The following is a 12,959-nucleotide window of genomic DNA, read 5'->3' on the forward strand; positions in this document are numbered from 1 at the left end:
CAGGGCCCTGCCTTACCTTGGTCACAGTGCTGGCCGTGGTAGCCTGGGGGACACTCCGTGTGACACTCGCCAGTGACAGGGTCACAGGGCACTCCTGGAGAGCAGCTGCACTTCTTCTTGCAGCCCTCCCCGTAATAGCCAGGGTCACAGCCTGTGAACAGCCAGAATTAGAGAGAAAGAAGCTCTGAAATGACTCCTTGCCCCTGGGTGCTGAGCACCCGTCCAAGCTCCACCACCCCTGTCACAGCTGTCCCACCATCCCTGTCACAGCTGTCCCACTGTCACAGCTGTCCCATTACCTCTGTCACAACTGTCCCACCATCCCTGACACAGCTGTCCCACCACTGTCACAGCTGTCCCACTGTCACAGCTGTCCCATTACCTCTGTCACAACTGTCCCACCATCCCTGACACAGCTGTCCCACCATCCCTGACACAGCTGTCCCACCACTGTCACAGCTGTCCCACTGTCACAGCTGTCCCATTACCTCTGTCACAACTGTCCCACCATCCCTGACACAGCTGTCCCACCATCCCTGACACAGCTGTCCCACCACTGTCACAGCTGTCCCACTGTCACAGCTGTCCCATCACCCCTGTCACAGCTGTCCCCACCCACCCCACATCTCCTGCTGACCACTGAACGTGGCTGACTGTGAGCATGGTTGTGCTCCTGAGTGAGCAAGAGCTGAGACAGCCTGGGATGGGGGAAAGCAAGCAGAGCTTTCCCCTGAGGAAATTAATGGGGGAAAGAGGCCATGGGAGGACAAAGGGGGATGTTTTGGGGATGCTTTGTGGGAACAGAATGACACCAGTGTGAGTGTGGATCTGCTGAAGGGAGGGATGGATCTGCAGAGGGACCTGGGCATGCTGGATAGATGGGAAAGATCCAGGGATATGAGGTTTAACAAGTCCAAGTGCCAGGTCCTGCACTTTGGCCACAACAGCCCCTGCAGGGCTACAGACTGGGGACAGAGTGACAGGCAGAAAGGGACCTGTGGACACTGATGGGCAGCAGCTGGACATGAGCCAGGTGACCAAGAAGGCCAATGGCTCCTGGCCTGGCTCAGGAATGGTGTGGCCAGCAGGAGCAGGGCAGGGATTGCTCCCCTGTGCTCGGCACTGGTTGGGCAGCACCTCGAGTGCTGTGTCCAGTGCTGGGCCCCCCAATTTAGGAAGGACACAGAGAGGCTGGAGCGTGTCCAGAGCAGGGCAACAAGGCTGGGGAGGGGTCTGGAACACAAATCCTGTGAGGAGCAGCTGAGGGAGCTGGGGTTGTTGAGCCTGGAAGAAAGAAGGCTCAGGGGAGATCTTATCACTCTCTGCAGCTCCCTGCCAGGAGGGTGCAGCCAGGGGGGATCAGGAGCAAGGGGACACAGCCTTAAGCTGCACCAGGGAAGGCTTAGATTGGACATTAAGATGAAATTCTTCCCAGAAAGGGTGATTGGGCATTGGAATGAGCTGCCCAGGGAGGTGGTGGCATCCCCATCCCTGGAGGTGTTCAGGAAAAGCCTGGATGGTCTGGCTGCCAAGGTGCTGCTGGCTCATGGGTTGGGTTTGATGACTGTCACAGACATCTTTTATGAAAAATCCTTTCCTTAGGACTTTTTTCTCCTGAGAAGCTGAGAGGCCCCAGGAACAGAATGCAAACAATGGCTATCTGCTGCTGTGGAATGCAACAGGTGCATCTGTGATTGGTCCATGTTGGATGTTTCTAATTAATGGCCAATCACAGCCCAGCTGGCTCAGACAGAGAGTCTGGGACAGCTGCCTTTGTTACCATTCTTTGCTATTCTATTCTTAGCTAGCCTTCTGATGAAATCCTTTCTTCTAATCTTTTAGTATAGTTTTAATATAATATATATCATAAAATAATAAATCAAGCCTTCTGAAACACAGAGTCAGATCCTTGTCTCCTCCCTCATCCTGAGACCCCTGTGAACACGGTCACAGGTGACCTCAGAGGTGTTTCCCAAGCCAGCTGCCCGTGTGCCCCACTCACTGTGCTGGCAGCGCTGGCCGCGGTAGCCGGGTTTGCAGCGGCAGGAGCCGTCCCTGGCGTCGCAGTCCCGCGAGTTGCGCTGCAGGCACTGGCACTCCTCCGAGCAGCCAGCCCCAAACACCCACTTGGGGCACGCTGCAGGGAGAGGAAGAGCTGGTCAGTGAGGGGCAGAGAGCTCCTTCCCTGTTGCTCTCTGTAATAGCCTGTCTCAGTCATCCCAGTTCTTTCCCCAGGTGTGCCAATAACCTCTCCCTTCCCTTGCTCCCTGCTGACTGCTGTCCGTCAATCCTGGCATTCCAGAAGGGCGTGGTGTGATTGGCGAAGTTCAAAAGATGCCGTTCAACCCTGGGGGACATTGGTCCCTCCAGGTGTCATTTTGTCCCCTGAGACTTCCCCCCCCCTTACCTGGTTGGTGGGATCCCTACCCCTTCCCTGCCCCTCTCCCTGGGGTTAAAAGACACAGCAACCACGCAGTTCAGGGAGTTCTGTTGGAGCTGTTGCTGCATTCAGAGGCCTGTGGGTCAGGAATAAAGCTCTGGATCCAAACCCTCCAGCAGAACCCGACTCCTTTTCCTTCACCTCGCTTTAAAGCTTCTTCACCAGGGGTAAACCTGAGCTCCTGCATGCATGGACTTGTCCCAAGTGCCCAGCTGCAGCATCCAGCCAGCCAAAGGTGTCTCTGAGGTGAAACCACCACAGCTGCTGCCTTTGGTCAAGCAGCAAGGGCCAGATGAGCCCAGGCACGTTCCATCCGGATATATTGGTGTTTAATTCCAATACTTCCCAGAAAGGCTGGGATTCAGGGGTAACCCGAGCGTACCCAGGTGGCAGAACCGGCCGTACAGGCCAGGGTCGCACAGGCAGGCGCCGTAGATCCGATGGCAGTGACCCCGGTTGGCACAGTTGCACTTCTTCCTGCAGTGCTTCCCATAAAATCCCTTGGGGCACCCTAGGAACAGAGAGAGGTTTCCTAGGAAGATGAGCCAGCCTCAGCAGGTTGTTTTAATCGAGAGAAACACACTGAAAATGGAGCTGTGTTCAGTTCTCAGAACCAGAGCAGGGATGCACTGAGGGAAAGGGATGCATCCCTGCTCCGGTCCCAAGAACTGAACACAGCTCAGTTCTTATTGTGTTAGCTATACAATATTCATGGCATAGCATTGATAATATTCTGCAAACTACCTGCTGTTCAAACAGTGCCCATTTATCACCTGGCAAGATCTATTCAGTCATATCTCATTAAGGAGTTTGAAAATATTTTTCAGTGTCCTCCATGATGTCTGAATATCTATTGTCAAATACTCCACTAGCCTTGCTCTTTGCACATCTTGACTTACTGAAATTACATTGCTTGAACTGCTGATCCAGGGGGACAGAGATCACATTCCCTGCTCCAGCTCCAAATCAGCTGTGCAGTGTCACAGGGGATGTCACTTCGTGGTGCTCCAGGGCACCCATCATCTCTGCACTCACTGTCACCAGCAACTCTGCTGGCTGGGACAGAAATAACCCACCCAGAGGGCTCTGAGAGGTCAAGGCTGTCCTCCATGAGAAAGCAACCCACCAGGCTGCTCCTGTTGAAAAGCCACAGGGATATTTGCACTATTAAGTGAATAAAATTATTGGGTTTTTTTCTCTGTTATGCTAAAGACCTCGATATTGGAAGCACGTGGCAGACAGGCTGTGTCAGCAGAGTGCTCTGGCCAGCAGCTGCCCAGCAGCACGAGCCTTGTCCCTACAAAGAGAGGAGCAGAGGAAATGCCACCTTGGGACAACAGAGCCATTCTGCGTTGTTTATTTTCATTTTACCTTCCCGTTTTCTCTCTGGCCCCCTCAATCACCTCCTTCCTACAGAAAGAAGAGGCTGGGGTATCTCTTGTGTTCGTTTGCATTCTGCTTCACTCTCCTCCTTCAGTAATAGTTCCCATATGCTCCCAACATGTGACTGAAGTCCTTCTGTCTGAATCTCTGATTGTCTCCCTCTTTCTGGTTTTCAAATTATGTCCCCCGAATTTTAACCCTTTGGGAGGGAGAAATGAGCACCACCAGCAGTGACCCCTCCTTTGGGTACTCTGGGTGCTTTGGGTTACTACTGCTGTCACAGCTTTCCAGTGATCTGGGTGGAAAATACCTCCATGGTTTCCATGGAAATTAACCACGGAAATTGTGGGTTTGACATTTTTTCCTGTGTCTGCCACTGAATGCCCCATGAAATAGAGATTTCTGCCCTCAGTCATGGATGAGCAGTGAACAGGGATTGATTGGAAAGATCTTTGGGTGCAAAGACAGAACACTTGGAGCACTGTTCTGTGGGGGAAGAGTGTCATTTATCACTCCTTTTGCTGTTTAAAATTACATTTTTCCACACAAAATTCAGTGGCTGATGGACTGAGATGGAGCAGGAGTGTGTTCAAGCTGCTCTCACTGGGATGGCTCAACAAGAGAGCTGAGAGATGCTGCTGATGAGCAGCTACAAAAGGACCAGTGGAGGGAACCCCACAGGAAACACTTCCAGGCTTCAGGAAAGCACATCTGGAACATCTGAGAGTAGCACCAGCAATGGCCAGACCAGCCATTTATCCACTGATTGTTGTGGTGTGATTTTACTCCTAATGGAATGTTCTGTTACTGCCCAAGGTAATGGTTTGGTCCAAATTATATCCTTGTACCCCATTGTCCATCTACCCTGAGCTCCCTGTCAATCCTACCTGCTTGGAATTCCTTTTCAGAAATCCCCTAAAGTTCAATATCCCATTAGTCCATGTGACCCAAACCTCCCCCCACTACTTCCCTCATTGGAAGATGCTTTTGTGTGAACCCTGCCCTTTACCCCTCCACAGGCTATCTCCAATTAGCTGCTGATTTATCCCCTCCTATTAAATCACCTCCATTTAAAAACCCTTACACACCTACCTTCTGTGTCTTTGCTCCCTGACCCTTCCACAGAAAAAATCCTTTTGGAAACCATTCTGAAGACCTCTCCCTTATCCTTACTCCTGCTCTGGACACTTACCAACCTGTGCCACAGAGTTTAAGCCCTACAGCTGTATCCCAGACTGGGCTGCTTTCTGGGAACAGAAACTGTGCTGCTTTTTTTTTTTTCTGGGAACAGCCCGCTCCTCTTGGCACAGGAGCCAGCTGGGGAAAATCCAGCACCGCGTCAAGTGGTGGCAAATCTCTGCAGGAAAGAGGAGGCCAGGGATGGCCCCAGCAGCACAGGGAGGGTGAGGGGAATGCTGCACTCACCATCCTGGCAGAGCTCTCCAGCCACACCGGGCGGGCAGCGGCAGGTGCCACTGGCAGGGTCACAGGTGCCACCGTTCTGGCACTGGCAGCTCTGGCTGCAGTTGCTGCCAAAGGTGCCGGCTGGGCAAGCTGGAAAGGGAGAGGGAGATGAGGCTCAGCCCAGCCACAGCCTCTCGGGGCTGCACCCAGGGCACAGCCTGGGGCAGAGCTGCACTCACTCTGGTTGCAGAGCACGCCGGTCCAGCCGGCGGCGCAGAGGCAGCCGCTGCCCTCGGCGCTGCAGGTGGCTCCGTTCTGGCAGTCGTCGCAGGTCAGGCTGCAGTCGGGGCCAAAGGTGTGCTCCAGGCAGACTGCAACAAGAGGCACCACGGGTGAGAACCCCCCAGGGATGCTGCAGCACCCTGGGCAGTTTGGAGCGTCCCCCTGCGGAGGCTGCTGTTCAGATTGCAAGGTCATGTGTATTCTATTTGCCATCTGTTAGAGGTGGGGCGGTTATCTTCTGTTCATCGGGCAGTTTGCTTTATCTCTTCCACAAACAATCCTCCCTCATCTTCTGTCAATGGGCCATTGAATGTCACTGCATGACTGACAAAAATTACATCAACCCACGGTGAGATGCTCCGCCCAGAGGGAGGAGGAGCCAAGCATTCCTACCTGGATATAATCTGAGATCCTGGGACAGCAAGACAGCTTCTCCACTGGATTCCCAGAGGAACAGCTGCCTGTTCCACTGGATCTTCAGAGGCAGAGACTGCACCTTTCTCCAGGATCCCTGCTGCAGCAGAACCAGCCCTGGCACTGCAGGAGGGCTGAGCCACAATTCCAATGGGACTGCTGCCAACAGCCTGACCCACAGGGTGTCAGGCTGGGTTCTGACTCTGGCAGTGTAGTTTTAATTTACTGCATTGTTTATTTTTATCTTTTTATTTTCTTCCCTAATAAAGAACTGTTATTCCTGCTCCCATATCTTTGCCTGAGAGCCCCTTAATTTAAAATTTATAACAATTTGGAGGGTGGGGGTTTACATTTTTCCATTTCAGGGGAGGCTCCTGCCTTCCTTAGCACACACCTGGCTTTCCAAACCAAGACAGCTGCAGCAGAGCTAAACACAGAACAGGCACTCAACAGGCCTGGTGTGTTCACCAAACAATTAAACCCAGCCTGCACCATCATTCCTGAAGAGTTCTGCTGGGAAGGATGAAAGTTTAACAAGAGAGTCTCACAGATACGTGTGCTTAGCAGAAAAATTTTTAAATGTAGAGTCTGATGAAGGAATAGAGATGGAAGCAAGTTTTGATATAGAAGAAAGGACTTTCTGAGCCAGTCTCACTGGATAACCAAGGAGGCAAAGGGTGTGTTAGTTAGAAGGGGTTTTTATGGCTTAGAGAAAAGGATAAACCCACCCCAAACAAGAAGATGTTTTTACCAAGCAGAAAGAGAGCACAGGCAAACAAGTCAGCAATGTTGCAAGTAGAGAAAAAAGTCTCAGAATTTTTCCACTGCAAGAAAACTGAAAAACAACTTCTAGCTTAAACTGTAATGTGCTAACTTTTAGTGATTGGAGAATAGTAACATAAATATGGTAATTTTAGTAGTTATGATGGGCTATAGGTAAAAGTTAAGGTATAGATTGGTTCTACTGTATGAAGATGCTCAGCAAAGAAAAGTATAGAATGCATTGTAACCAAAAGAAAAGTATAGAATGCATTTGTAACCAAAACCAAAGGGTCTCCAGGCCTGCCTGCAGCTGGAGCTGACAGCTGTAAGCACAGCTCTGTCACCCACAACCCTGGACTGCTGTAACACCTTGGATGTAATAAACTGAATTTTGAAGAGCTGCCTGGAGTCCTGCATCTCTCACTCAGGCTCTTACAAGTTCCAAGCAAAGCACGGCCCCGACTGCTGCTGCTGCACAATGCCCACCGAACTTCTCCGACAGCGTGTGCTCCCCTCGTGCTTCCAGCTCCTCCTCCTCTTCCTCGTAGTCGTGGCTGAAGAGCTGGGTGAACTCGTCCCGCAGGATGGCCACGTGAGGGATGGGGCGGATGATGGGGCGCCGGCCATCCAGGGCCTCCACCGTGTCCTCGAGGGCTGGGAGCAGGGACAGAGGGGGCAGAGTCACAGAGGGGATGAGACAGGGTCTCTGGGAGGTGGAGAGTGGGACAGGACCTCTGCAGGGTCTCTGGGAGGTGAATGGTGGGACATGGGTGGACAGTGGTCCCACAATGGTGGGACCTCTGGGTGGTCTCTGGGAGCAGAGACAGTGGGACAGGACCTCTGCAGGGTCACTGGGAAATGAACAGTGGGACAGGACCTCTGCAGGGTCTCTGGGAGGTGAATGGTGGGACAGGACCTCTGCAGGGTCACTGGGAAATGAACAGTGGGACAGGACCTCTGCAGGGTCTCTGGGAGGTGAATGGTGGGACAGGACCTCTGCAGGGTCTCTGGGAGGTGAATGGTGGGACAGAACCTCTGCAAGGTCTCTGGGAGCAGGGACAGTGGGACAGGACCTCTGCAGCAGCAGCAAATTGAAACCAGAACTCTCTGTGGCTCTCATGTTTGCAGCTCTGATCTCACCCTGTTCTGACACCCCTAAAGCTTTCCCAGGTTGTTTGTTCAGGGTTTTTTTTGGCTAGAATTGGCCCAGGTCAGGTATGTGAGCTCAAGATCTCTGTAATGCTACAAATAAATAATCTATTATTTCTTACAAGGAAAATCTGTAGGGGCTGGTGACTGTGGAAGGGGCTCTGGCTCTGTGTTGGACATGGGGGCAGTGTTCAACACTGCAGGCTGTGGAGCTGTTGGAGGTGGAGCTGTGCCACAACTCCCTGCATTTCTCTGGCCAGCGCTGTGTCCCAAGCTGGAATAGGACTGGTCCTGTCTGGGAAAGCTCTCCAGGGCTGGGCTGAGGCACTGCCACAGCTCAGAGGCTGTGAGGGAGCTGAAAGAGGTGAGGTGCAGGGCTAAGGAGCTCCAGTCTGTGTGGCCCAGGCTCACGCAGGAGGCAGAGGAGGGACCCACTGCCCAGCCCGAGGCAGCCTGGGTGAGGCACTTACAGATGCAGCTCCTTCTGTCTTCATCCAGCTTGTGCCCAACGTCACAGCCACACTGGAAGGAGCCTGGCAGGTTCTGGCACGTGTGTTCACACCCACCGTTGTTGGCAGAGCACTCATCCACATCTGCAAAACATGGGACAGGAGCAGTGACAGGGCCGTGCAGCAGAAATAGGCTGGTGGCGTCTTCTCTGCTAAATGTGTGAAGCCATCAGCTCTGACAATGGAGTTAAACCACCTCAAGGATTAGGGATGCCTGTGTTTCAACAGAAAAATGTGCTGGGCTTCAGTTCCCATCCTTTATTAATTGTGTAGGAACAGGTGGGTGTGTTTGGCTCCTTCCCCTTGGAAATGTTGAGAGCTTTGGAAGTGAGAACAATTATTAGGGGGATTCTTCCCCCACATTCTTTCTGCTGGGAAGGTGACTCATCAGAAAGCTGGCAGGAAAACTGGTAAGAGCAGGGAGAAACTGGAAGAAATGCCTGGCTGTTGGCCACCAGGTAGGACAATTTCTTATTCTCCTAATTAAAAGCTTCATTAGTCACCATCTTGGCTGTGTTTTACACAGACACTGTTATTTGTCTTTATCCCTTGGGTGAAAGTGATGGGCAGTGTTGCCCTCTGGGGTTGAACATCAAATGGTTTCTGTGAATTAATGGGGTCAAGCCTGGGCCAGCTCACTCTGAGTTAGCCCAATCTGACCTTGATGTGTTCAAAAACCCCTCTCCACTTGGGCTGGGCTTAGCACAGGGGTTAGAACCAACACTAAACAAACTGAGGAGAGTGACAACGAGCTAATTAGAAGTAGAGGGACACACAGGGCTCTGCCTGGAGCCCAGGGAGGTGCTGGCACTCACCATCACAGCCACAGCCATCGGTGCTGAGCCTGTACCCAGCATGGCAGGAGCACTCGTAGCCCCCAGGGTAATTGTAGCAGTCCTGCTGACAGCAGTGAGAGCCCGTGTCACACTCATTGATATCTGCACGAGAAACAAAGGGTGTTAATGCACCGCAGAGTGGTGGCAGGAACTGGTAAACTGCTCCCTGACTAGTTCTGGGGAGCTTTTACTGGTCTGCTGCCAAATGCTGAGCCAGAATCCTCGAGTTCCTCCTGGAATCAGGGAGTTTTGTGTTAACAGATCATGCTCCCCCATCCAGGGAGGAACCCTGAGTCCCTGAGGGAAGCTCGTTGTGATTCCCAGCTGGGGATTGTGGCTGCAGGTTTGGTGTCCTTACAGGCAGGGTGATTCCAGCTGACTGACTCCTGCTCGGGGCAGTTTCATCTGGGAAAAACTAATTAGTTTGGAAGTCATAATTACTGCCCAAGTCATAAGTGCTGTCCAAGGATATCCTGAGGGAAGTTTGGGGACATCTTTGAGCAGAGCAATATTTCATCTGCTCTCACTTTCCATCAGTTTCTATCCTCTTTAGCCTGTTTGAAGTGCACACACACAGTAGCCAAGAGGGATCCTGACCTAAGATCCCAAGAGGGATCCTCACAATTACCTGGGATGGAAATCAAGGTCTGGCCTTCTCCTGTTCCTTACCAGTGCATGACTTCTGGTCCTCTTCCAGCCTAAAGCCAAAGTTACAGGTGCAGACTGGGCCAGAGCTGGTGTGGTGGCACACGTGGGAACAGCCCCCATTGTTGGTCTCACAGCTGTTCACAATCTCCATCTCTATCCCTGGAAAAGGCAGCCTGGTTAGGATCCTGTGGGACACATCTGCGTGCACAGCTGGCCCCTGCCTGCCCCCACCAGCTCCTGGCACTGCCTCCCTGCTGAGGAGGGGGATCTGCGGTGGGAAAGGATGGAAATAGCTCAGCACAGAGGCCACTGCTGGGCTGGGAAGCGGGGGTATAAAAAGAAACCTCTGGATCTCACGCAGCCTCTCAGCGGAGCAGCCTCTGGACAGTCTCTGGGATCGAACAGGCTGCGGATGAAACTGCTCCCACTCCTGCCAAGCAGCAGCGTGTGCTGCCAGCCAAAAGTTGGCTCAGCCTCAGAGCAGAGCTGTGCTGGTGCCAGGCAGAAATGGGAGCAGCAGAACACAGCTAAGCAGGGAAGCATCCAGATGCCTACAGCCAGAATCGTTAGCTCCTGACATGTCAAAAGCGCTCGGCGCAAACATCAGTCGCAGCCATAGATCATCCCAGCTTGGCAAGGATTCTGTAAACTTGTCTAGTTAATTAAGCTTTCTTAAACTAAAAGGAACTTGTTTTATGGAGCTTTGACTCAGTCCTGAACCTCAGGAAAACAATTTCTGCCTTCAAGAGCGCTGAGTTTTTCGTGCATTCAGACCCAAGGAGGATGAAAGAAAGGGAGCTTGATGCTTCCCAATGGGTCTGTGCTTGTCAAAAACAAAAGCTGGGCCACAGTGGAAGACTTTTTCCAGATTTCACAACGTGATTGTCATCCCTCTCTTCCCTTTCCTTATTAAAGCAGCATAGAGCAGGGTTTTGCTTAAAAGAAACGTGCCAGGAAGGGCAGGGAGGAACCTTTCATGTGGAAAGGCTGCTCTGCTGGCCCCAGGGCAATGTGTCACGGTGTGAGACTGGCTGTGCCCCTAAGAAGAAAGCTGTGTACATACTTATGCCCTTCAACCTCATGTCATCATCCCGGTGCCCCATATTGCTCTGTTTGATGCCTTTCAGGACCTATTTATGGCCTGCAAAGCCTTGCCAAGCTCCAGCTGCTGCTCAAGGGGACCCTCACAGCTCCCAGTGCCACCAGCTGCCAGCACTGGGACTGCCACGGTGGCTGGCATCTGTCAGGGCTGGTGGCTCTGGCTCAGCCTGGCCCTGCTGGGCTGCAGCAGCTGCACGAAGCTGTGAGGACAGTCCAGCTCACTCTTGCATCACAGAGTTTATTTCTTGCCTTGATGGGAGCAGATGTGAGCCCTTCACTGGCTCAATTCCTCCAGTGACACATCTGCAGCTCACTGAGCCTGTCCAGCAGAGTCTCCAAGAGCAGAAGTTGGCTTATTTGAAGCCAAATGGCTCCAAATCAATTGCCTTTAACCAGCTAAAGTGGCTTTGTGGTGACTTTAAAGATCAGACCAAGATTTTTATCTTGGTGGGGGAGTAAACAGCCTCAAAACCGCTTGTGAAATCCTTCAGCAGAGATTGCCACAGCTTGGCCCTGGCGATTCCCAGAGGGCAGTGACAAACACGTGCCTGCAGCAGCCCAGGTGTGCCCTGTCCTGCTGGGCAGGGCTGAGTGTTGGAGCCCTGGTTACTGAAAATTTCAGACCTTCTGAGCTGACACAGACCCCCAAGAGAACACTGCATTGACCTGAGGCCGTGAAGAAGGCTTCCAAAATTACAGAACTGGGATTGTGGGTGTGGAGTTTGAATAGAAGTGTGTGATATCACAGGGTGGAAAACTTAGAGTTTGGGGTTTTAGAATATAAGTGATATATATAGAGCAAGCTGGAGGTTTTAGGGCAGTGGCTGGTCCTTCTTCTTCACCTTCTTCTTCTTCTCCTTCTTCACCTTTTTCTTCTCCTTCTTCTTCACCTTCTCCTTCTCTCTTTTTTCTTCTCCTCCCTTTTCTCCTTCTTCTTCTCCTCCTTCTTCACCTTTTCACCTTCTTCTTCTTCTCCTTCTTCTCTTTCTTCTCCTTCTTCTTCACCCTCTTCTCCATGGGTTTGTGTGGTTTTGCGTAATTGGATAAAAAAGTCTGTGTTGCAGGGCACGGGTGGTTGGTCATTGGGTTAAAAGTAAAAATAATTCAGTTGTCATTTCCTAATCGGACAGTTTATCCTTAAAAGGCCTTGTAGAGAGAGAGAGACACATCTCCATTTTAGTTTGTTAGAGTGTGAAGTGCTGCAGAACTCAGGGCTTGTGAGACTGTAACAGAGCTAAGAACTAACTCTGAGTCCCAACAAGAAATACCATCACACACACATTTAATCCTGGCCCTGGCAGAAAGGAAGCTCAGACTGGAGCCCTCAGTACTCACGGTAGCAGCGCTTGCCATCCGCCCCCAGCTCGTAGCCTGGGTTACAGGTGCACTTGAAGGAGCCTCGGGTGTTGAGGCACTGGTGTGCACACATGGCCAGCCCTGTCAGGCACTCGTTCACGTCTGGGAGAAGGAGAACACATAAGATAAGTAGGCTGAACTTCAAACATCCTTCCAAAGTTATGGTATTTGAGTTCTGCACTGGTTTCTTGCCCTCTGAACGGTTCGTTGGGGTTCAGACCAGTAAAGACACAGAGTTAAGTTTGGAATTGCTGTAAAGCTTCCCAGGAGATGGGGTCACGTGACAGTGGGACACACAGAATCACAAAATCAATTAGGCTGGAAAAGACCTTTGAGATCATCAAATCCTACCTTTGACCTAAAACTACCTTGTCACCAGACCACAGCACCCAGTGCCACATCCAGTCTATTCTTAAATAAAGAATAAAAGATGGTGACTCCACCACCTCCTTGGACAGCCCATTCCAACACCTGATCCCCCTTTCAGGGAGGAACTTCCCCCTAATGCCCAGCCTAAATCTCCCCTGGAACAGCCCTGCTGTTGCAGACAGCTCCAGCAGGGCACAGACACCACCTGAGCCAGCCAAGGGAAGAAATGTCCTTCCTTCCACTCTGCTCCCACTGAGCACTCCCTCACCCACCAGACACAGAGCTTTTCCTGCAGGGGAGCTCTGC

General features: G+C 51.9%; 1 protein-coding gene across 1 annotated transcript in view; it reads right to left on the reverse strand.

Annotated features, from left to right (window-relative positions):
• MEGF6 (multiple EGF like domains 6) overlaps window positions 1-12,959 on the reverse strand; it is a 100,310-nt gene that overhangs the window by 21,501 nt on the left and 65,850 nt on the right. The window contains exons 7-16 of the mRNA XM_036396481.2: window positions 12,264-12,386; window positions 9,849-9,986; window positions 9,159-9,281; window positions 8,305-8,427; window positions 7,172-7,339; window positions 5,467-5,598; window positions 5,249-5,377; window positions 2,823-2,951; window positions 2,003-2,137; window positions 17-151 (exon numbers count right to left, since the gene is read on the reverse strand). Of these exons, the coding sequence (XP_036252374.1) occupies window positions 17-151; window positions 2,003-2,137; window positions 2,823-2,951; window positions 5,249-5,377; window positions 5,467-5,598; window positions 7,172-7,339; window positions 8,305-8,427; window positions 9,159-9,281; window positions 9,849-9,986; window positions 12,264-12,386 (1,335 nt within the window). The remainder of the gene's footprint in view (window positions 1-16; window positions 152-2,002; window positions 2,138-2,822; window positions 2,952-5,248; window positions 5,378-5,466; window positions 5,599-7,171; window positions 7,340-8,304; window positions 8,428-9,158; window positions 9,282-9,848; window positions 9,987-12,263; window positions 12,387-12,959) is intronic.

This window comes from Molothrus ater, chromosome 23 (assembly GCF_012460135.2).
Source record: "Molothrus ater isolate BHLD 08-10-18 breed brown headed cowbird chromosome 23, BPBGC_Mater_1.1, whole genome shotgun sequence".
Lineage (NCBI taxonomy): Eukaryota > Metazoa > Chordata > Aves > Passeriformes > Icteridae > Molothrus > Molothrus ater.